Here is a 24512-nt window from a genome sequence, read left to right on the forward strand (position 1 = left end):
GTGCTCTGACATTTGGTTGCATCTTATGGGTGAGTTGCTGAGAGTCTCTTTTCTACTTATGGAACTGGCACGTATATATTCTAGAACTTCAGTGGGACGTTATCCACCCTAATCTGTATGTTGATGTGAAGAGACGGCAGTACCAAGCTGTGGTTCTGGAAATGGGCTCATAATCAGAAGGCCACCTGGTTTAAATCCCAGGTATGGGTTATGCTATTGTTCTGTGATGCAATTCATGCTTGTTTAACGGGTCTGTTAATCAAGGAAATGGTTACGACAACAATTAGACACGCCGTTCCGTTCTCTTCCTATGAATGGACTGGATATAGTATTTCTGTACATAGATTAATCCAAGGCCTTTGTGGTAGAGCTACAGGGCACATGTAGGTTGATAATAGCATTCATGATCTTTATGTTGTATCAACAGCACCTGTTTTCTGTCCGTCTGACTGACCACATCATGTCAAATCACTTAAAGATTTTGGCAATGAGACCCTTTATATTTCCCCAGAGCATGCTAGCAGTTACCCACAGACTTCCAGTCATTGCTCTACTGCTAGTTAGCATTGGCTCGTGAAACTACATCCAACTTCCTTCATACAGGACACAGAGACATAAAATGGCATCCACACGTTCATCTGACTGTGGGGAAGTAGAGAACAGGCCTCATTGCCAAAATCCCAAAGTATCTCTTTAACATGTTAATTATCCATGCAGAGGTTGATATTCATTCTCCACAAAAGGGGGGTGACATTCCCTCATAAAAAAAGCACAAATAGTGGCCAGCAGTAGGTCAGTTGATTCCTACAGGTTTCAGTTGTATTACATGCTGCTGTTGAGGCCTGCGTTGCTGGTCATTTTATCACTGGTCAGGTGGGGACAAGGTATTGAACCCTAAAGAGGTCTGTGGAGCACCAAACCAACATGGTCCCTGTGCCATCCCTGTGGTGTCAAACAGGTGTAGTTAACGATTAGGTAGAGAATCCATCTCATTTATTTGACTTATTACAAGGACAACCTTGGTGTTCTCACCACTAGCCTAATCAACAGTCATTTGCTAATCATGATGGTATTTGCTGTTCTAAGGGAATCATATATTGTGAGCTTTCCAAATACAATGTACCACTGACTTTACTCTCGCTCTCTGGCACGTGGCAATGACAGGTCAACAGGTGTCTTAGACTAAATCACTTTTTTTTGCACATGATAACTTGTCTCTTCATTAATCAAAATATGTGAGCTGAGAAATGATGAATCTGTTAAATATCCACAATGGCCTGTGCAAAGTGGCAATAGTGGCATATGTATGACATCTGTCTTTGATCCACTGAATGGTATCTTTCTGAGGGAAGCCTTGTACTTCAAGTTCACTGTCTGATCTTAACATTTTTAAATAGAAACATCTCTTACAGTTCCTCTTGAGTGTTCACACTCAACTTGAGTGTTGCAAGACTATTGTGTAGGTCCACTTTATTTCACTGAAACTGAAAACCAACAGCAAACAACTTTAATTGCCAGGGATTTGTTATCCTTTCCTTGATAAGTTAGTTAGCATGATTATATTTTAACAGTCTTGTTGAAAGTGAATTTTACGGAATGTGACTTGACCAAAATGACTTACTGGTTGGTAAATCAACGGGCACAGCTCCGCGTGCAGTATCATGAGCAGTGTCCCAAGCAGCGCGGTGCCCAGAGCCCAAGCGCACAGACGCTTTTTGTCCTCCAATAAAACCTTTCTATCTCGCAATCTATAAAGATTGCCCCCCTCGATTTCAGGCATACGCTTCCCAGAGTGGGACAGCGATACAGATATCTCAGTCATGTCAACGCCGTTTCTGTTGATCACTCCATCGCAATTGTCAACTTTGGAGTTGAGGTGCAAATTGCGGGTTGTCATCTCCATGTCGCGTTGGCGTCAGCTGTGTCCGCTCTCCGTGTTTTCGTCCTCTGATGCCTCGTCCTCTCCCTGTCCAGCCTCCCCTCCGCCCGTGCTCTTCCCCGGATTGCGGGAAGGTATACCACGATGGGCCAAATGTGTCCCAGGTCCTCCTCCTCCTCTCTGTGGCTCATGAAAATAGCGGAATAAGGACTGTAAAACTAACTGTAGGCGCTCACCTGAACACGAATAGCAAACACCTCCACTAGCGGCATGGGATAAGCGCACCAATGATAGTAGACTGTTGCGCTGTTCTTATTTGCAAGGGTTATGAGGTGAGAGGGCGCCATAAAAAGTATATATCTCTCTTTCTCTCGCTCTCTCTCTCTCTCTGTGTGTGTGTGTGTATGTGTGTGTGCGCGGTGGTGGAAAAAGTACCCAATTGGCGTACTTGAGTAAAAATATAGATACCTTGATATAAAGTTACTCAAGTAAGTGAGTCACCCAGTAAAATACTACTTGAGTAAAAGTCTAAAAGTATTTGGTTCTAAATATACTTAAGTATCAAAAGTAAATGTAATTGCTAAAATATAATTAAGTATCAAAAGTAAAAGTAGAAGTATAAATCATTTCAAATTCCTTCTTTTAAGCAAAGCAGATGGCACCATTTTCTTGTTTTTAAAATATACAGATAGCCAGGGACACAGTCCAACACTCAGACATAATTGACAAAATATGCATTTGTGTTTAGTTCCTCTGCCAGATCAGAGGCAGTAGGGATTTTCCTGTCCTGCTAAGAATTCAAAATGTAACGAGTACTTTTGGGTGTCAGGTAAAATGTATGGAGTAAAAGTACATTATTTTCTTGTGAAGTAAAAGTTGTAAAAAAGATAAATACTAAAGTACATATACTACATAAGTAGTACTTTAAAGTATTTTTACTTAAGTACTTTACACCACTGTGTGGTTGTGTGTGTGGCTCGTCTCGCATATGTAGGCTAGCCTACTCATTGGATAATTATAGAGGCTGGTAATTGCATAAGATACAGGATGTAAGGGTTTTATGACAGGATGATCAAATATGATTATTTCAGATGGTGAGGGTCAATCACCAATTCAGTTGGACAACTATTTTAGCGTGTCGCTCTCTTTTAAATCCCATTTTGATGGGCTTTTCACTGATGTGTCCCATTTAATTACAATATTGATAAAAACATATATTTAAACAAATCCAGCAATCCCTGTCAAAACAAATTGGTTTAACAATACCACAATACTGTGTGCTCCCAAAATGCTATTCTATAGCCTTCTAGAATGAATTAATACATTTTGGCATTATCAATTGCAAATAAGCTATCACATAGGCCACCAATAACAAGCACATTATAGACTAGTACTGTTGTTATTTACCTGTGTATTGACATGGTGAGCCTATTCTCAAACGACACTTTCACAGCTCCAGCGTGACCTCTGGTGGATAAAGGAGTAGGGTGTTTATTGAGATAAAGGGACAACGTTATACAGTATGTAGCCAACTATTTATTGTCAGACCCACATTTATATGAGAGGGATTTTCAGTCTCTCTTGAATAAAACTGCATTGTTATTATTTTACTGTTAATAAACGTCCCGTGGAATGTAGACGTCACCTCGTAATTGTTTTATTTTGTTTTGTACTGTTCTCAGATGTCTCAACCACTAAACTCTAGAGATCTTTATCTCTCCCCAAAAAACTGATGCAATAAGTGACATTTAGATAACTACCCCCCTCCTTCACCAGACATTTAAATAACATTCCTCAAAGTGCCTTGAGCTATAGTGTAGAAAGTGCCCCACCTCCATACACACTCAATCCCCATCACCCCCACACAACCTCTCACCCCATTTCCTAGGTTCTGTGCCTGGGAGGAACAGCGTCATGACCTTGGGCCATGTGACGCACCCCACACGGATCCTTCCGACAGGGTATCCTGTGCTGGGCTGCTGCTGACGACAGTGTCACTTCTCTCACAGCTCTAAGTGACTGGTTGACCGCCTCAGAGTGGCTTTCTGCTGGACCTGACCTGGTCTATGCATCAGGACCAGACCTGGTATCTGTAACAGGACCTGACCTGGCCTCTGTATCAGTGTCCAGGAGAGGATGTGAAAATAAGGTTATGGTTAATTGGTGGAGACTGATTTGATAAATACTGGGCCCAAGGCCAACATAGTACACTATATATACAAAAGTATATGGACACCCTTTCAAAAATTAGTGGATTCAGCTATTTTAGCTACACCCGTTGCTGACAGGTGTATACAATTGAGCACACCACCATGCAATCTCCATAGACAAACATTATTGCAAAGGTAGCGAAATGCTTGTGTTCCAAGCTCCAACAGTGCAGTAATATCTAATAATACCCAAAAAACTACAATAATGGAATTAAGAAATCTTAAGATGAGCAATGTTGGAGTCCGGAGTACACTATATATACAAAGGTACAGTACCAGTCAAAAGTTTGGACACACCTACTCATTCAAGGGTTTTTCTTTATTTTGACTATTTTCTACATTGTAAAATAGCAGTGAAGACATCAAAATGATTAAATAACACATATGGAATCATGTAGTAACCAAAAAAGTGTTAAACAAATCAAAATATATTTGCGATTCTTCAAAGTAGCCACCCTTTACCTTGATGACAGCTTTGCTGGAATTTCTTTCCTTAACGTGTTTGAGATCAGTTGTGTTGTGACAAGGTAGGGGTGGTATACAGAAGATAGCCCTATTTGGTAAAAGACCAATTCCATATTATGGCAAGAACAGCTCAAATAAGCAAAGAGAAATTACAGTCCACCATTATTTTAAGACATGAAGGTCAGTCAATCTGTAACATTTCAAGAACTTTGAAAGTTTCTTCAAGTGCAATCCCAGAAACCATCAAGCGCTATGATGAAGCCGGCTCTCATGAGGATCGCCACAGGCAAGGATGACCCAGAGTTACCTCTGCTGCAGAGGGTAAGTTCATTAGAGTTACGTGTAAAAACTGTCTGTCCTTGATTGCAACACTCACTACAGAGTTACAAACTGCCTCTGGAAGCAACTTCAGCATAAGAACTGTTCGTCGGGAGCGTCATGAAATGGGTTTCTGTGGCTGAGCAGCCGCACACAAGCCTAAGTTCACCATGCATAATGCCAAGCTCCGGCTGGAGTGGTGTAAAGCTCACCGCCATTGGACTCTGGAATAGTGGCAACGTATTCTCTTGAGTGATGAATCATGCTTCACCATCTGGCAGTCCGACTGACAAATCTGGGTTTGGCGGATGCCAGGAGAACGCTGCCTGCCCCAATGCTAGTGCCAACTATACAGTTTGCTGGAGGAGGAATAATGGACTGGGACTGTTTTTCATGGTTCCGGCTAGGCCTCTAAGTTCCAGTGAAGGAAAACCTTAACGCTATAGCGTACAATGAAATTCTTCCAACTTTGTGGCGACAGATTGGGAAAGGCCTTTTCCTGTTAAAGCATGACAATGACGGTGTGGATGAACTTTGAAGAGATGGCTCTGGAGGGGATGGCTGCCGTTTTATTGGCTCTTAACCAACCATGCTATTTTTTTTCACATTGTTACTTATTTTGTACATAATGTTGCTGCTAGTGGCCGGGGACTTTAATATAGGGAAACTTTAATCGGTTTTAACTAATCAGCATGTTAAATGTGCAACCAGAGGGGAAGAAAAGTCTAGAACACCTTTACTCCACACACAGAGACGCGTACAAAGCTCTCCCTCGCTCTCCATTTGGCAAATCTGACCATAATTCTATCCTCCTGATTCCTGCTTACAAGCTAAAATTAAAGTAGGAAGCACCAGTGACTCGGCCTATAACAAAGTGGTCAGATGAAGCAGATGCTAAACTACAGGACTGTTTTGCTATCACAGACCGGAATATGTTCCGAGATTCTTCCGATGGCATTGAGGAGTACAGTAAGTGCATCGAGGACGTCGTCCCCACAGTGACTGTACGTACATACCCCAACCAGAAGCCATGAACGACAAGTAACATTCGCACTGAGCAAAGGGTAGTGCTGCCGCTTTCAAGGAGCGGGACTCTAACCCGGAAGCTTACAAGAAATTCCGCTATGCCCTCTGACAAACCATGAAACAGACAAAGTGTCAAAACAGGACTAAGATCGAGTCGTACTACACCGGCTCTGAAGCTCGTCGGATGTGGCAGGGCTTGGACACTATAACAGACTATAAAGGGAAGCACAGCCCAGTGACAAAAATTTACCAGACGAGCTAAATAACTTCTATGCTCGCTTTGAGGCAAGTAACACTGAAACATGCATGAGAGCATCAGCTGTTCTGGTCGACTGTGTGATCACGCTCTCCACAGCCGATGTAAGACCTTTAAACAGATCAAAATTCGCAAGGCAGCAGGGCCAGACGGATTCCCAGGACCTGTACTCCGAGCATGCGTTGACCAACTGGCAAGTGTCTTCACTGACATTTTCAACCTCTCCCTGTCTGAGTCTGTAATACCAACATGTTTCAAGCAGACCACCATAGTCCCTGTGCCAAAGCACACTAAGGTAACCTGCCTAAATGACTACCGACCCCGTATCACTCAGGTCTGTAGCCATGAAATGCTTTGAAAGGCTGGTCATGGCTCACATCAACTCCATTATCCCAGAAACCCTAGACCCACTCCAATTTGCATGCCGCAGCAACAGATCCACAGATGATGCAACCTCTATTGCACTCCACACTGCCCTTTCACACCTGGACAAAAGGAACACCTATGTGAGAATGCTATTAATTGACTACAGCTCAGCGTTCAAAACCATAGTGCCCTCAAAGCGCATCAGTAAGCACTGAGACCAAGGCCATGGAGGAGTCCATGGAGGACTCACTGGCTGTTGGGAGCATTCACCCTTCTGCCTCTCCTGCCGACGCCGGATTCATCTTTGTGGGGAAAAAGGACAAGAACCTGCGCCCATGTATTGACTACTGCGGTTTCAATGATAATACGATAAAAAAAATCTGTACCCTATACCACTCCTCTCCTCAGCTTTCAAACCTCTCCAGGGGGCTACTATCTTCACCAAACTGGACCTTCGGAATGCCTACCATCTTGTGCAGATACGTGAAGGAGACGAGTGGAAGACAGCTTTCAACACTGCAAGTGGACATCATGAGTACCTGGTTATTCCGTTTGGACTCCAGGCTCTGGTCAACAATGTGCTCCGGGACATATTGAATCGTTTCGTTTTTGTCAAACATCGACGACATCCTGGTTTTCTCTCGTTCTGCCCAGGAACACATTCTACATGTTCGACAGGTTCTTCAGCGCCTCTTGGGGAATCTGTTGTTTGTAAAGGCTGAGAAGTATGAGTTCCACCGCTCCACTATGTCCTTTCTAGGATACATTATTGCTGAGGGGAATGTACAGATGAATCCAGAGAAGGTGAGAGTAGTGGTGGATTGGCCCCAGTCCACATCCAGGGTGCAGCTCCAACGGTTTCTGGGTTTTGCTCATTTCTACCGCTGTTTCATTCGGGGTAATGGCAACCTGGTGGTTCCCCTCTCTGCACTCACCTCTCCCAAGGTACTGTTCACATGGTCTCCAGCAGCGGACAAGGCTTTTGGGGATCTTAAGCAGCGATTCACTACTGCTCCTATCCTCATCCATCCAGACCCAACTCGTCAGTTTCTGGTGGAGGTTGATGCTTCCGGTGTGGGAGTAGGGGCCGTTTTTTCCCTGCAATCTGTGCAGGACCAAAAGCTTAATCCCTGTGCCTTCAACTCTGCGGAGAGGAACTACTACACCTGTTGTATTTGGCGCATGTGACAAATAAAATTTGATTTGACTTCACTAATGCTCTTGTGGCCTAATGGAAGCAAGTCCTCTCAGCAATGTTCCAACATCTACTGGAAAGCCTTCCCAGGAGAGTGGATGTTGTTATAGCTGCAAAGGGGGGACCAACTCCATATTAATGTCCATGATTTCGAAATGAGATGTTCAACGAGCTGTTGTCCACATACTTTTGGTCATGTAGTGTATGTTGCTATACAATATAGTTGCAAGTGATTCTGGCCTGAGGTAGCCTATAGACTGCTCTTGTGCAAAGAAATATATACAGTGGCAAGAAAAAGTATGTGAACCCTTTGGAATTACCTGGATTTCTGCATAAATTGGTCATCAAGTCACAGCAATAGACAAACAACTAATAACACAGAAATGATTGTCTTTTTCTTGTCTATATTGAATACATCATTTAAACATTCACAGTGTAGGTTGGAAAAAGTATGTGAAGCCCTCAGCTAATGACTTCTCCAACAGCTAATTGGAGTCAGGAGTCAGCTAACCTGGAGTCCAATCAATGAGACAAGATTGGAGATGTTGGTTAGAGATGCCTTACCCCATATAAAACACTCACAAATTTTGAGTTTGCTATTCACAAGAAACATTTCCTGATGTGAACCATGCCTCGAACAAAAAAGATCTCAGAAGACCTAAGATTAAGAATTGTTGACTTGCATAAAGCTGGAAAGGGTTACAAAAGTATTTCTAAAAGCCTTGATGCCCATCAATCAACGGTAAGACAAATTCACTATAAATTGAGAAATTTCAGCACTGTTGCTACTTTCCCTAGGAGTGGCCATCCTGCAAAGATGACTGCAAGAGCACAGCACAGAATGCTCAATGAGGTTAAGAAGAATCCTAGAGTGTCAGCTAAAGACTTACAGAAATCTCTGGAACACGCTAACATCTCTGTTGACGAGTCTACGATATGTAAAACACTAAACAAGAATGGTGTTCATGGGAGGACACCACGGAAGAAGCCACTGCTGTCCAAAAAAACATTGCTGCAAGACTTGCATTTGAAGTCGAAGTTTATACACCTCAGCCAAATACATTTAAACTCCATTTTTCACAATTATGCCATTTAATCAGAGTAAAAATTCCCTGTCTTAGGTCGGTTAGGATCACCACTTTATTTTAAGAATGTGAAATGTCAGGATAATAGTAGAAAGAATTATTTATTTCAGCTTTTATTTCTTTCATCACATTCCCAGTGGGTCAGAAGTTTACATACACTCAATTAATATTTGGTAGCATTGCCTTTAAATTGTTAAACTTGGGTCAAACGTTTTGGGTAACCTTCCACAAGCTTCCAACAATGAGTTGGGTGAATTTAGTCCCATTCCCCCTGACAGAGTTGGTGTAACTGAGTCAGGTTTGTAGGCCTCCTTGCTCGCACATGCTTTTTCAGATCTGCCCACAAATGTTCTATATGATTGAGGTCAAGGCTTTGTGATGGCCACTCCAATACGTTGACTTTGTTGTCCTTAAGCCATTTTGCCACAACTTTTGAAGTATGCTTGGGGTCAATGTCCATTTGGAAGACCCATTTGCGACCAAGCTTTAACTTCCTGACTGATGCCTTGAGATGTTGCTTCAATATATCCACATAATTTTCAATTATTCATGATGCCATCTATTTTGTGAAGTGCACCAGTCCCTCCTGCAGCAAAGCATCCCCCACAACATGATGCTGCCACCCCGTGCTTCACGGTTGGGATGGTGTTCTACAGCTTGCAAGCCTCCCTCTTTTTCATCCAAACAGAACAATGGTCATTATGGCCAAACAGTTCTATTTTTGTTTCATCAGACCAGAGGACCAGAGGATTCTCCAAAAAGTATGATTTTTGTCCCCATGTGCAGTTGCAAACCGTAGTCTGGCTTTTTTATAGCGGTTTTGGAGCAGTGGCTTCCTTGCTGAGCGGCCTTTCAGGTTATGTTGATATAGAACTTGTTTTACTGTGGATATAGATACTTGTGTATCTATTTCCTCTAGCATCTTCACAAGGTCCTTTGTTGTTGTTCTGGGATTGATTTGCACTTTTCGCACCAAAGTACGTTAATCTCTAGGAGACAGAGCCCATCTCCTTCATGAGCGGTATGACGGCTGCGTGGTCCCATGGTGTTTATACTGTTCAGATGAACGTGGTACCTTCAGGTGTTTGGAAATTGCTCCCAAGGATGAACCAGACTTGTGGAGGTCTTCAATTGTTTTCTGAGGTCTTGGCTGATTTCTTTTGATTTTCCCATGATGTCAAGCAAAGAGGCACTGTGTTTGAAGGTAGGCCTTGAAATATACAGTGCCTTGCGAAAGTATTCGGCCCCCTTGAACATTGCGACCTTTTGCCACATTTCAGGCTTCAAACATAAAGATATAAAACTGTATTTTTTGTGAAGAATCAACAACAAGTGGGACACAATCATGAAGTGGAACGACATTTATTGGATATTTCAAACTTTTTTAACTAATCAAAAACTGAAAAATTGGGCGTGCAAAATTATTCAGCCCCCTTAAGTTAATACTTTGTAGCGCCACCTTTTGCTGCGATTACAGCTGTAAGTCGCTTGAGGTATGTCTCTATCAGTTTTGCACATTGAGAGACTGAATTTTTTTCCCATTCATCCTTGCAAAACAGCTCGAGCTCAGTGAGGTTGGATGGAGAGCATTTGTGAACAGCAGTTTTCAGTTCTTTCCACAGATTCTCGATTGGATTCAGGTCTGGACTTTGACTTGGCCATTCTAACCTGGAAATGTTTATTTTTTAACCATTCCGTTGTAGATTTTGCTTTATGTTTTGGATCATTGTCTTGTTGGAAGACAAATCTCTGTCCCAGTCTCAGGTCTTTTGCAGACTCCATCAGGTTTTCTTCCAGAATGCTCCTGTATTTGGCTCCATCCATCAATTTTAACCATCTTCCCTGTCCCTGCTGAAGAAAAGCAGGCCCAAACCATGATGCTGCCACCATGTTTGACAGTGGGGATGGTGTGTTCAGGGTGTTGCTTTTACACCAAACCCATCTACTGCATTGTTGACAAAAAGTTCAATTTTGATTTCATCTGACCAGAGCACCTTCTTCCACATGTTTGGTGTGTCTCCCAGGTGGCTTGTGGCAAACATTAAACGACACTTTTTATGGATATCTTTAAGTAATGGCTTTCTTCTTGCCACTCTTCCATAAAGGCCAGATTTGTGCAATATACGACTGATTGTCAGCTGTAGATCTCTGCAGTTCATCCAGAGTGATCATGGGCCTCTTGGCTGCATCTCTGATCAGTCTTCTCCTTGTATGAGCTGAAAGTTTAGAAGGACGGCCAGTTCTTGGTAGATTTGCAGTGGTCTGACACTCCTTCCGTGTCAATATTATCGCTTGCACAGTGCTCCTTGGGATGTTTAAAGCTTGGGAAATCTTTTTGTATCCAAATCCGGCTTTAAACTTCTTCACAACAGTATCTCGGACCTGCCTGGTGTGTTCCTTGTTCGTCATGATGCTCTCTGCGCTTTTAACGGACCTCTGAGACTATCACAGTGCAGGTGCATTTATACGGAGACTTGATTACACACAGGTGGATTGTATTTATCATCATTAGTCATTTAGGTCAACATTGGATCATTCAGAGATCCTCACTGAACTTCTGGAGAGAGTTTGCTGCACTGAAAGTAAAGTGGCTGAATAATATTGCACGCCCAATTTTTCAGTTTTTGATTTGTTAAAAAAGTTTGAAATATCCAATAAATGTTGTTCCACTTCATGATTGTGTCCCACTTGTTGTTGATTCTTCACAAAAATATACAGTTTTATATCTTTATGTTTGAAGCCTGAAATGTGGCAAAAGGTCGCAAAGTTCAAGGGGGCCGAATACTTTTGCAAGGCACTGTATCTACAGGTACACCTTCAATTGACTGAAATTATGTCAATTAGCCTATCAGAAGCTTCTAAAACCATGACATCATTTTCTGGAATTTTCCAAGCTGTTTAAAGGCACCGTCAACTTAGTGTATTTAAACTTCTGACCCACTGAAATTGTGATACAGTGAATTATAAGTGAAATAATCTGTCTGTAAACAATTGTGGGAAATATTACTTTTCATGCACAAAGTAGATGTCCTAACCAACTAGCCAAAACTATAGTTTGTTAAAAATAAATTTGTGGAGTGGTTGTAAAAGGAGTTTTAATGATTCCAACCTAAGTGTATGTAAACTTCCCACTTCAATTGTAAGTTTGCAAAAGTGCATCTGGATGTTCCACAGCGCTACTGGCTAAATATTCTGTGGACAGATGAAACTACAGTTGAGTTGTTTGGAAGGAACACACAACTCTGTGTGGAGGAAAAATGGCACAGCACACCAACATCAAAACCTCATTCCAAATGTAAAGTATGGTGGAGGGAGCATCATGGTTTGGGGCTGCTTTGCTGCCTCAGGACCTGGACAGCTTGCTATCATCAACGGAAAAATGAATTCCCAAGTTCATCAAGACATTTTGCAGGAGAATGTTAGGCTATCTGTCTGCCAATTGAAGCTCAACAGAAGTTGGGTGATGCAACAGGACAACGACCCAAAACACAGAAGTAAATCATCAACAGAATGGTGTCAACAGAATAATATATGCCTTCTGGAGCGGCCCAGTCCTGACCTCAACCTGATTTAAATGCATGACCTCAAGAGAGCAGTTCACACCAGACATCCCAAGAATATTGCTGAACTGAAACAGTTTTGTAAAGAGAAATGGTCCCAAAATTCCTCCTGACCTTTGTGCAGGTCTGATCCGCAACTACAGAAAGTGTTTGGTTGAGATTTTTGCAGCCAAAGGAGGGTCAACCAGTTATTAAATCCAAGGGTGAACCCTGCACTGTGATTGTTTACACGGTCTGTTCAATACATGAACACGTATAATTGTTTGTTATTAGTTTATTGTTGTGACCTAGATGAATTTCAGATCAAATTTTTTGACCAATTTATGCAGGAATCCAGGTAATTCCAAAAGTTTCACAAACTTTTTTCTTACCACTGTACATATTCTCTCAATATTCTACAGTATACACAAGATAACAGATTGCAAAAACACAGTTTGATTTTAGAAATCGGTTGATTTAATGTTATGTGCTGACAAGACAGAGAGATAAGTATAAAAATTGACACAGCTTAACATAAACATTAGCATGGCCAATTGTCTATCAGATACAGTAATAATCGTGTGAACAGAGTACTGCTCTGCACTCAGAACAAGGGAAAAGGCAGTTCATAACATTGAATAAATATGCATCCAAAGCAGATCAATGGGCCAATAAAAGTTAGTATAAAAATAGAGAATATAAGTATTAAGTTATGAAAGCACCTATTCATATTAAAGCTAAACATTTGGATCACCCAAGCATTTTTCATTTCCAGTATATAAAACTATTTACAGTAAATCCATGAAAGACCTATTACACAGGAGTGAATACAGTTCAGTCCATACCCATTTTATCCCAGCAATCACTCAATCACATTTATTTATAAAGCCCTTTTTACATCAGCAAATGTCACAAAGTGCTATACAGAAATGCAGCAGAGGCTAACCCCTAACAGCAATCAATGCAGCACGGTGCCTAGGAAAAACTCCCTAGAACAGCAGGAACCTAGGAAGAAACCTAGAGAGGAACCAGGCTCCGAGGGTTGGCCAGTCCTCGTCTGGCTGTGCTGGGTGGAGATTATAAGAGTACATCGCCATTAAGGACAGATTGTTCTTCAATCTGGCCTAAAGCAGACTAAAGATTTCTAAAAAAGGAAATTATAAACAAATAACTATTAAAATTATACATGCACCAACACTACAAACTTTATCAAGATATATAAAATAGAGAATATACATAAATATGCGTGGAATTTGACATTACAACAATGTTTTGGTACCACCCACAGGTGGAAAAATAAATTACAACAAATAAAAAAAGCAAATGTCATTGATAATTACTATTTGTTAACAGGTTACAGTATGTACAAAAAGCTTCTGGTTGGTCTGTTAATTATTATAAAATAGAGAGAGGTCTGTACTTGACAGATAACAATCACAGTCCAATTAACTTACAGGTAGAAACAAAAACCAGATGTGTTTTAGGCCCACCATGACCATGATTGGGCAGCTCTGGTCTATATCCTACAGTGCACATTCACCATTTTGATGCTTCATAGAGGTGACATATGAAAAGGTAGTCTATAATATTTAGAAAAATATATAAAATCATCAAAAAAGCTTAGGCTTTCAGCTTATTGCTGAGGATTCCTGAGATGTTATGAGCACCTAATGAAGGAATAACCCTCTAATCAGGCACTGATTTAAACCTAGTTTACCAGGTGGGTGTAATTCATTATCAGGTAGAAAAGAAAGCCAGCAGGCTCCGGACCTCGCGGGGCAAGAGTTGAATACCACTGGAATACAGTATCACACTAAACTAGTCAATGTGCAACAGACTGTCTAGCAGGCCTATTCTAGACACTTCAGCAATATGAATAGACTACTTTTAATCAGCGGATTACCCTAAACCAAAATACACTGGCAACCCTTAGGGAAGTGCCTGTAGCAATATTTGCTAAATGCCTGTTTAGTATATTCCTTGTTTACTTCAGTGGCAATTCTACCTAAGAAAGTTACATGGAGGAAATCCCCAAAACTGATTTTCACCAAAAATAAGAAAAATAAGTGTACAGCAATTAAAAAATGATAATGAAACAAGATGTGCTCCCCGCTAACCCTTCAAATATTTTGTCAAACTATCTTAACTGCGCCTCACCCACACCTTCAAAAACCTGCATCGACCCATCGTGATTGGCTCATAGGTAAAAGGGCAGTTTTACCTCTCCCTCTCCAACCAGTTGGTTTAGCTCTTCACAGCCCCCCATGGCTGCAGAGTGGCATAAGGCATGATGAACTGCGGAGGTGGCTGAGGCAGGGCGTAGTAGCCGAACGCTGGGGGAGGCGGAGGCGCGTATATTGTGGTGAGGAACACAGGACCCTTCTTCTTGTACGTTGTGGGCCACACAGGGGCAGGGTGGTAGTAGTACTGCTGAGAGGTGGGCTGGAGCTGGAGAGAGAGCGAACAGAGGGAGAGAAAGATCTTAGATAGGATTCTGATTATAATTCATCTTCATATCAATAATCAGATAGTACTTAGAGAGCACTTCTTCTGTATGTGTAGGATCTGGTGCTACGTGAATCCACGTGTCCACAGTGCTACATTGCGGATGTCAGAGAGTGAGATGTGGTACCACATTAACCTCTCTGGTGTAGGGGGCAGTATCTTGACATCCGGATGAAAAGCATGCCCAATGTAAATTGCCTGTTACTCAGGCCCGGAAGCTAGGATATGCATATAATTGGTAAATTTGGATAGAAAACATTCTAAAGTTTCTAAAACTGTTAAAGTAATGTCTATGAGTATAATAGAACTGATATGGCATGCGAAACCCAGAGGATAAACCATCCTAAAACAACAATTTTCAGCTTACCACCATTTTCAATGGTTATTATTTTAATAATAAGGCCAAATCCTCCCAGATTGCAGTTTCTAGGGCTTCCGCTAGACTAGTCTTTAGAAAGAGTTTCAGGCTGGTTTTTAGAAAAAAAATGTAGTTTTTCTAGGTGGCTCCCATTTTGGCTGTATTCTTTCCAGGCGCGTGGAGGAAAGGGCGTTCTTTCTTATTTATCTCCGTTAATGAACATACTATTCTCTGTCTTAAATTGTAACGTTTATTTGCGTATTAGGATACCTAAGGTTGGATTATAAACATTGTTTGACTTGTTTGGAAAAGTTTATTAGTAAAGTTTGGGATTCATTTTGTATGCATTTTGATGGAGGGAAACTGAGTGGATTATTGACTGAACTGAGCCAGCTAAACTGAGTTTTTATGGATATAGAGAAGGACATTATCGAACAAAAGGACCATTTGTGATGTAACTGGGACCTTTTGAAGTGACAACAGAAGATCAAAAGGTAAGGCATTTATTATATTTATTATTCTGACTTTTGTGTCGCACCTGCCTGGTTGAAATATGTTTTTCATGCTTCTGTATGCGGGGCTCTGTCTTCAGATAATCGCATGGTTTGCTTTCGTCGTAAACCCTTTTTGAAATCCGACACAGCGGCTGGATTAACAAGAAGTTAAGCTTTACTTTGATGTATAAAACATATATTTTCAAGAATGTCGCGCTCTGCAATTTCAGGGACTCTACTGTCCCACGTACCCTAGAGAGGTTAAGGTAATGTAGATTAACAGAAAAGTTCTTACCAGTGTTTTGGTGACCTTCCGTTGAGCATGCTCCACCCTGAACCTGTCCCGAACCCTGGGCATCATGGCAATCACACAAGGTATGCCCTCCACCTTCTCTTTCTTTCCCTCCTTCTCTTTCTTATCTTTTCTTCCCACCGTCTCTCCATCCTTCCCCTCGTCCTCTGTGTCTGTGTCGCTGGAGATAGTAGAGCCACAGTCAGACGAGGTGGCGGAGTGGTAGTCGGACGTATCCAGGTCGACATCTTTGTCTCCTTTCACATCTTCCTCTTCTTTGAAACGAGCTACTGTGAAGTACCTGCAGTTCTCCCCTGACCTGTGAGAGGAAAGAGAGTACATTAGTTTCTGTAACAAAACCTATAGACAACCTTGTAGCCCTTTCCTGCAGTCAAATGTCCTAGTGACTTCATGGGTGGAATGTTATTAATATTTTTCCGTCAAAAATTGGGTGTTTAAAAAAAAAAATCAGTCTTCTGTGATGTATATAAAGTGTAATATTGGGATGCAAACTCTAAATTGAATACATTTCAACTCTATATCTGATATGGAACACGTCTTATTTTTTAAGCCCATAACCATATGTGTGAGGTGTATACTTTTGTTTCACAATAGATTTGTTTAAGATTACCAAGAAACACTCTGTGTGACCCTGATTTAGCCCACTGAAGTAAAAGGTTGAAGGGTGTAACAGTTTCACTTGTATCAACCCATCTCACTCGGGATCATTTCCTCACTGTAGTTGGTCTCACCCTCCTCCTACCGTAACTTGATGAGTCATCACATAGTGGGCAGGTTCGTACAACACATGCATCATGATGATAAATATGGTACCTCCAGAGAGCTGACTGTATGACTGTACAATGAATGATGAATGAAAGCCTTCTTCCTCTGCCTTCTGTCTCTGAGACTGAGTATGTCACTGTCTCACTGTGTGTGTACGCCTGTGCACGTGTGAGTAACATAGTGTGACCCACCGTGCGCACACCTCCAGTGGGTCGATCCACAGCGCAATCTCACATGGGAGGCCCAGCTCGCTGAGTTTGAGCTTGCTCTCCTCACACGCCTTCAGCACCTCCTCATCACACGGCACCCCCTCGCTTACCCTGATGCACCTAAGAGGGGTCAAAGGGCAGAGAGCTGTTCACCTGTACCAGTAAACTTATCCTCATATTTTTGTCTTCTCAGAGACATCCACATGACATAACAACCCAGTTACTTCCCTTCTTTAATATTTCACTTCCCTTGTTGTTTACCTGAATGCCTGTCCTTTGTTGGGGTTGTCAGGGTACCAATGGTCTTTGAATTTGTTGACCAGAAGTTGCTGCAGCTTTCCAGCAAAAGCATCAGCTTTGGTGCCATCCAAGCCACCCCGCTCCACGGCTAGATGTCTCAGGAAATTCACCCCGGCGTTGACCTCTCTCTTCATTGTTTCTGTGAGGAAATAGGTGCAGAAAACATGAGTCTATCCTGTAAAGCTACTTAACTAATTTAGAAGATTTGAACCAACTGTATATAGCATGGGAAGAATATTCCAAAACTACAGCGTGTGTACAATTCACAAGCCACCACCACTATCAACAAAATGATTTTCTCAGTTTCTCAAACCCTAGAATAGCCCTATTTCACATTCTACCTTTCAATCTAATGTAGGGCAGGAGGAAGTCAGCTCCTCGGATAAGACCACTTCCTAGAGTATTTAGCCACTGTGTGTTTTCTATTATCATTACCTTCAGACCACACTAGAGGTATATGTTCAATGTACGCAAGTCAGACTGGCCTTCTGTTGTTGAAACAAACTGGGAGCCAAAGGTCGTAATTTGTATACATGCAAACAAGATGCAAATAGACTCATAGGCCATGTTGGCATATGAATATGTCACATGCTTAAAACGTGTCAGATTCAGGTACAGACCAAAGGTACAGTATGTGCCTTCTGATCAATTCAGTCTGTTTCTTCTCAATAGTGCCAGACAGTGTCAGATTGACACAGGGGAGAAGGTACAGTACAACCCCTACCAACAGTACAGGTCAAAGAAGTGTAATGTTTGCCAGCTTAGCAGAAACGCTGAGCCAGTGTAGCTGATTAGCCATCAGTAAACTACGTATGTGAGGAGTGCAAGTGTGTTGACGTCCTGCTCTGGTTTAGTCGAGGTGCGAGGGTTAATTGTTGTTGTTAGTGTAGACTTGACATACAGAGAGAGTCAGGGAGAATCTGGAGAGGAGGAAGGCGTGACAATTATATTCCACCTTAAGCATCTTCCCGGAGGTGACAGACTTTGTCTGGTGACACAACTATGTACTAACGGCATTACGTAAACTGTTAAGCAATTATACAGAAACCATTTGTTTCTATAGGTCACAAGTGAAGAAGTAAGTTAATATCCCTTAAGACCAACACAACAAATAGCTTTCCTGTACAGTCCCAACTGGGCACCAGATGTCAGTTCAACATCTAGTTTTGATTTACATTTGGTTGAGTTTCAACTAATGTGAATTCAATGTGAAATCTGAAGAGAGAAAAAATCACGTCATTGGATTTAGGTTCAAAGTTTGGTGAAATGAAAGACAAAATGCTCTTACGTTGACGACTTTATGCAAATCCAATTAGTTTCCCACGTGATGACGTTGAATAAACATTGATTTTGGTCGTTGAAATGATTAGGAAACAACTGATTCAACCAGTATTGTCCCAGTGGGGTAGGTTCAGTGAGCTTGTACAGTTTGTAACCACATTGTAACTTGTATTCATTACATTATTACTTCACAATATTGCTTTCAGATGCTTTTGATGATCACATAGTACTGTGATTGTATCTGAGTGAATAACAGAATGCAGTTTTCATTAGGACTCTACCAGTACACGGTCACAAGTCCTTGAAGAACTCAGTGTGCCTCAGGATGTTATGTCAACTCTCTCCCTCCATCTCTCTTTCACATACACACACGCAGACAGACACAGATACACACTACAAACAGTACCCTCAGTCTGAAGACAACTCTCTACACCCAGCTGATGATGGTTTTTCAGCTAGGATTTCCTGTTTCAGATAGCTGGCATAACTGAAAAGCATTTGCAGGTGGTGCCTCTAGTCTGCACTCTTAAACTGCCTCGTCCCACCGCCGGTGGAAAGAAAGAATGTTAGATAGGCAACAGGATATTTACAGGGGGGGGACAGAATGGTTTTCCTTTTTACCTTAGGGGTGTACAGAAGAAGGGTAGACTATTTGGTTATACATGTGATCCCGTCTAAAAATGTGACATGGACCAATTTCAATGGACTGAAATACCCCAAAACCCAATAGGACTGTCAGTGAGACGTGGCTGATGTAATGACCTTAATTTGAGCGAGTTTGGGAAAATCAAGTCTGAAATTTAAAGTGGAAACTATAAACTTCAGAAGCCTTTTTAAACCTCAAAAACACTAAGTTTAAAATGTCCTGTAGTGCAGAACAGTTCTCCTGCAACAGGGTGACCAAATGAAACACAGTAACAGACTGTTACAGACACAGACTATTGACTCATCACATTGTTCTGACTGATTCTCTAACTTCACAGACACATAATGTCTTTCAGTCTAATAATATCAACCACAAGTATCACCACATGTTTGTTATTTCTCAGACTGCACAGCAACATATAGATGTATGATCTTAATTTGGCCTGTATTGTCACAGCAAGATAATCCTGCAGCGACTGGATTGGAACGTTTAGTCCATAATGTTCGATCGGTGGTTAGGTTATTAGCTGACCGAAGGTAGGCTACATGAAAAGTATAATATTGTTAATATAACTGTGTGTTAGTGTGCTCCTCTGTATTTCCTGCGGCGCATTTCAGCAACAACAGAGTGATCAAATTAAGATTCTACAACGGTAGAGCCAATTCTCAAAAGTGTAACTAACAGACACATATTTTGTCCACTGCTGTACATCACTGAGGACACTGAGAGGCAAATTGAGAGACATGAGCATCTCTGAACTTAGTAATGTGGTTCTTGTGCAGTATCTAGGCCAGGGCATGTAATGGTGAGGGTTATCAGGTCAACAGGTGGTGAGAAGTTTCATTCTGTGCTACGCTCCACTCTGCAGTCTAGTGTGAAACCTCTTACAGCTTAGAGAGCTGACCTCATGTTAGATGATGGCCCAGCCATTTACTGGTTGCCTCATCTGTCATCATAAACTTTGCATATTAAAGTGCCATTATCGCTGTCATGACTAAATCATTCACTACCTTATTTAGACTGGATTGATGTGGACGTTGCTCATGATTAGATTAGAATATGTTAGGACCACTGAGACCAGAATTAAACATCTTCCTGTCTATAAATGACATTTTCTCAGTTAAAAAATGTAATGCCATGAACAAGTCTGCATTCTGCTAAGACCCTCATCGATGTCCTAGATCTGTATGTCCTAGATCTGTATGTCCTAGATCTGTATGTCCTAGATCTGTATGTCCTAGATCTGTATGTCCTAGATCGGTGGTTCCCAAACCTTTTATAGTCCCGTACCCCTTCAAACATTCAACCTCCAGCTTAGTACCCCCTCTAGTCAGCGCACTCTCAAATGTTGTTTTTTGCCATCATTGTAAGCCTGCCACACCCTATACGATACAGTCATTAAACATAAGACTGACTAAGTTTTTGTTACAACCCGGATCGTGGGAAGTGACAAAGAGCTCTCATAGGACCAGGGCACAAATAATAACATGATGATAACCTACAATTTGGCTCTTTATTTAACCATCTTAAATATAAAACCTTATTTGTTCATCGAAAATGGTGAGTAACTCACCACAGGTTAATGAGAAGTGTGTGCTTGAAAGGATGCACATAACTCTGCAATGTTGGGTTGTATTGGAGAGAGTCTCAGTCTCAAATCATTTTCCACACACAGTCTGTGCCATTATTTAGTTTTCATGCTAGTGATGGCCGAGAATCCACTTTCACATTAGGTACAAGTTAAAAAATCATTTCCAGAGTATAAATACAGTAATGTACACACCAATGGTGGCACTTTAACTGGGGAGGGCAGGCTCATAGTAATTGCTGGAACAGAATTAATGGAATGTTTGATACCATTCCATTCACTCCATTCATAATTATGAGCCGTCCTCCCCTCACCAACCTGCTCTGGTACACACACTTAAGGTTAAAATAATACGTTTTGAGAAAAGAAAAACTTAAAGGAGTTGGTCTGATGTGACGTTATTGGCATCCTATCTTGCTTGAGGGAACAAAGAGGACAATAGAGGACATCAACCACCCGAGCCACGACCTGTTCACCCCGCTATCATCCAGAAGGCAAGGTCAGTACAGGTGCAGCAAATGTGGGACCGAGAGACTGAAAAACAGCTTCTATCTCAAGGCCATCAGACTGTTAAATAGCCACCACTAGCCGGCTACCACCCAGTTACGCAACCCTGCACCCTAGAGGCTGCTGCCCTATATACATAGACATGGAACCACTGGTCACTTCAATAATGGAACACTAGTCACTTTAATAATGTTAGCATACTGTTTACTCATTTCATATGTATATACTGTATTCTGTATATACTGTATTCTAGTCAATGCCACTTTAACATTGCTCCACCTAACATTTATATATTTTTAAATTCCATGGTTTTACTTTTAGAATTGTGTGCATTGTTGTGAACTGTTAGATACTACAGCACTGTTGGAGCTAGGAACACAAGCTTTTCACTACACCCACAATGACATTGCTAAATATGTGTATGTGATCAATATAATTGTATTTGAAGATGAAAGCCCCCCCCCATACACTTGTTTGATGTCATGACATACCTGGACCTCTTATTGAGATGTGCCTTTTGGTAATAAATCAGGTGATAAAGATGTGAGAATTAACCTGGTTGTGTCTTTAAGTCAAGTCAGATCTGTAGGTAAATTGCATTTGCAAGCAGATCAACCGTTCCAGAAGCAGAGTCTGAGTGACAGGACACTGTGGCCCATTGCCTCTAACAGGCAAAGCAGTAACACTGAGGTGTTGGTATTGCAGCAACCCCTGTATTGATATTTGTGTAAGGACCGAGACATGACCCCTCTACAGCCCAATAACAACATACATGTCAGTCCATGTTGTGCAAGGCTGAGAAAGTTGACATAGTGTCCCAATAATCTGAACCAGTCCACCTAGCCTAACACAGTTCCATAACTTATATAATAAAATGAGTGAACACTGGCAGTGAGAAGCTTCTGTGTTATACATGCTGTCTGTATTTCTTTGAGACCAGTTAATTAATACCTGTTGTTGAGTAATATGGCTGCTTGGAATATTATGGTTATAGCGCAGTAATGTTATAGCAGCATATACAGTATAGTAGATTGTTGGCCCATGCCATGTGGTGAGTCTTGTTGATAGCAAGTTCATGTAAATTGATAGAAAACAGCTGAAACTTCAGATCTAAAAGAGTGGATTTCAGTGTCCTATAGCCCAGCCACGTGCTTATTGAGCCCATGGAAAGAGTCCATACTGCAGAGATTGGATACATTGTAACACTTGAACTCAAGTGATTGCTATAATGTAACTTGTGAAGAACATTAAATGGTTATCATTTAGAGATCACACATCCTATAGGCTACACGTCAAACAGATTTCAGATTGGGTTTTCCGTTCAGCCGTGTTTTAAAAAAAAAAAAATTCCGCGTTGTGGTGGCGACTTTGTTTTTACTTCGTTCGAAAACATTGAACAGGGGGGGAATTTCCGCGTTGAGAACCCACTCCATGTAATTGGACATTCAAAAAGTTTACTTGAATAGATTTTTCGTTTATCCTTAAGGATAAGTTTACATTGTTTAAAATATACAAACTTCAATAATATTCCGATTTGGGAATAAAAGAGCTAACAACAATTAAACTAGGCTACAATTAAATTATTACATGCTACAAGGATTGACATGGTGAGTAGGTTGTTGTAATTGCTGTAATTTCTAGTCATTAAGCAACATTTTCCCAAAATAATAAATACATTTACAACGTTTGTAATAACCAAACAATAACCAAGTTATTTAAATCACACGTGAAAAGATCCTACATTTGTTTACATAATTATTTTTCAGTCACATCAAAAGGTTGACTTACCAATATGGTAAACTTCTCAATATTTCTCCCTTACCTGTATAATAACAGCAGTATTTTAAATATCCAGTACACTGACAATTGTCTCTATTTCCTCTCTATATTGCTGTGATCAGACTACTTGTATAGTTATCGGCACATGTTGCTTCCTTGTTCTCTTTCGTACAGTCAAAGCGATCCACGTTCCTGGTTCTGCGTTGGTCTTTGGGAATATCTCAATTGCTTACTCCTCGCGTCCTCTCGCTCTCGTCTTTTCTCAAAACCCATTGGATGAAAAAGCATGAGGTCCCGCCCCTCTGACCCTCTCCTCCAATGGGTTTTGATAAAGAAACGAGGAGAGAGGACGCGAGGTATCTGCAATTGAGGTTTTCCATCTGTTGCGTAGGAGGATCTGGTGCAAGCGAGAAGTAACACCGTCAATATGACTCACTTCCTGGTTCAGTGCTATGAGCAATATGCTGACTCCCTTTTACTACACCTTGAGACTTCCACTACAGGCCAAATATGGTAAGCCCGGGTGAACTGAGGGTCTTCTACTATCCCAGGCTATCATTCAAAAACATGTAGGGATGAAATGTAATTCTCACCATGTTATAACCTTATTATAGTACTAACCAATTATTATTTATATTGATGAATAGTAGGTCTAACAACATTTGGCTTGTAAGACTACTACAACAACAGCCCCTCAATGTAAAATGTCAGTCTACTCAACTTGAAATCCATCTGTGATAAGATTCCATGTTCATTTCAAAGTTATTTTGACCCTATGTAAGTGTGATTGTAGTGACTTCCTAGGCCTGCATGTTGGTACCATCAGTCGTGTCTGACAACCAGATGACCCTATGATCACTCGGCTACACAGCTGATGCCTCCCGGACTCTTCACTAACACGACTAGAAACCACTACTTTGTCGGATTCTTGCCGTAAGCTCTGGACCTTTGCATCGGATCATTGCAACTAGCTAGCTGCTACTGAGTGGCTATAGTGGCTAACGCCCTTGTCCCGAAGCTAGCACCAGTTAGCCTTGAGCCAGGCGCATCTCCCGGCTAGCAAACAAAATTACTCCAGCTACCTCTTTTGCCAATTGGCCTGGACCCTTTGTCGACACGGAGCCCCGCAGATCCATCACGACTGGTCTGCCGATGTAATTCCATCCGATGTGCCCTCAACCTGCCTTTGTCGAACGTCGATGAAGACGCTTCTGCTAGCCACGGCCTGCTCACTTTATGATCACTGTGTCTCCCGGTTGCTGGCGTAGTAACGACTTCCCTGTTTCATCTATTGCTGTTCACCTGGCTACATAGCTGATGCCTGCTGGACTGTTCAATAATCACGGTACACCATTTTGCTTGTTTTGTTTATCTGTCGGCCCCAGCCTCGAACTCAGGCCCTGTGTGTAGTTAACTGACCCTCTCTGC

General features: G+C 41.5%; 2 protein-coding genes across 2 annotated transcripts in view; both read right to left on the reverse strand.

The window, feature by feature from the left end:
• LOC123998015 (intermediate conductance calcium-activated potassium channel protein 4-like) overlaps nt 1–2239 on the reverse strand; it is a 51801-nt gene extending 49562 nt beyond the window's left edge. Inside the window, exon 1 of the mRNA XM_046302830.1 lies at nt 1622–2239. Within this exon, the coding sequence (XP_046158786.1) occupies nt 1622–1903 (282 nt within the window). The 5' untranslated portion in view covers nt 1904–2239. The remainder of the gene's footprint in view (nt 1–1621) is intronic.
• A 10560-nt stretch (nt 2240–12799) lies between these two features.
• Nucleotides 12800–23291, reverse strand: LOC123998019 (maternal B9.15 protein-like). The gene is made up of 5 exons (XM_046302833.1): nt 23128–23291; nt 17245–17422; nt 16966–17103; nt 15992–16307; nt 12800–14787 (listed from the first exon to the last, which is right to left on the reverse strand). Exons 2-5 carry the CDS (start codon nt 17415–17417, stop codon nt 14584–14586), a joined length of 831 nt encoding a protein of 276 aa, XP_046158789.1. The 5' UTR covers nt 17418–17422; nt 23128–23291; the 3' UTR covers nt 12800–14583.
• Between the last annotated feature and the right edge of the window lie 1221 nt (nt 23292–24512).

This window comes from Oncorhynchus gorbuscha, linkage group LG15 (genome assembly GCF_021184085.1).
Source record: "Oncorhynchus gorbuscha isolate QuinsamMale2020 ecotype Even-year linkage group LG15, OgorEven_v1.0, whole genome shotgun sequence".
NCBI classification, from domain to species: Eukaryota; Metazoa; Chordata; class Actinopteri; order Salmoniformes; family Salmonidae; genus Oncorhynchus; species Oncorhynchus gorbuscha.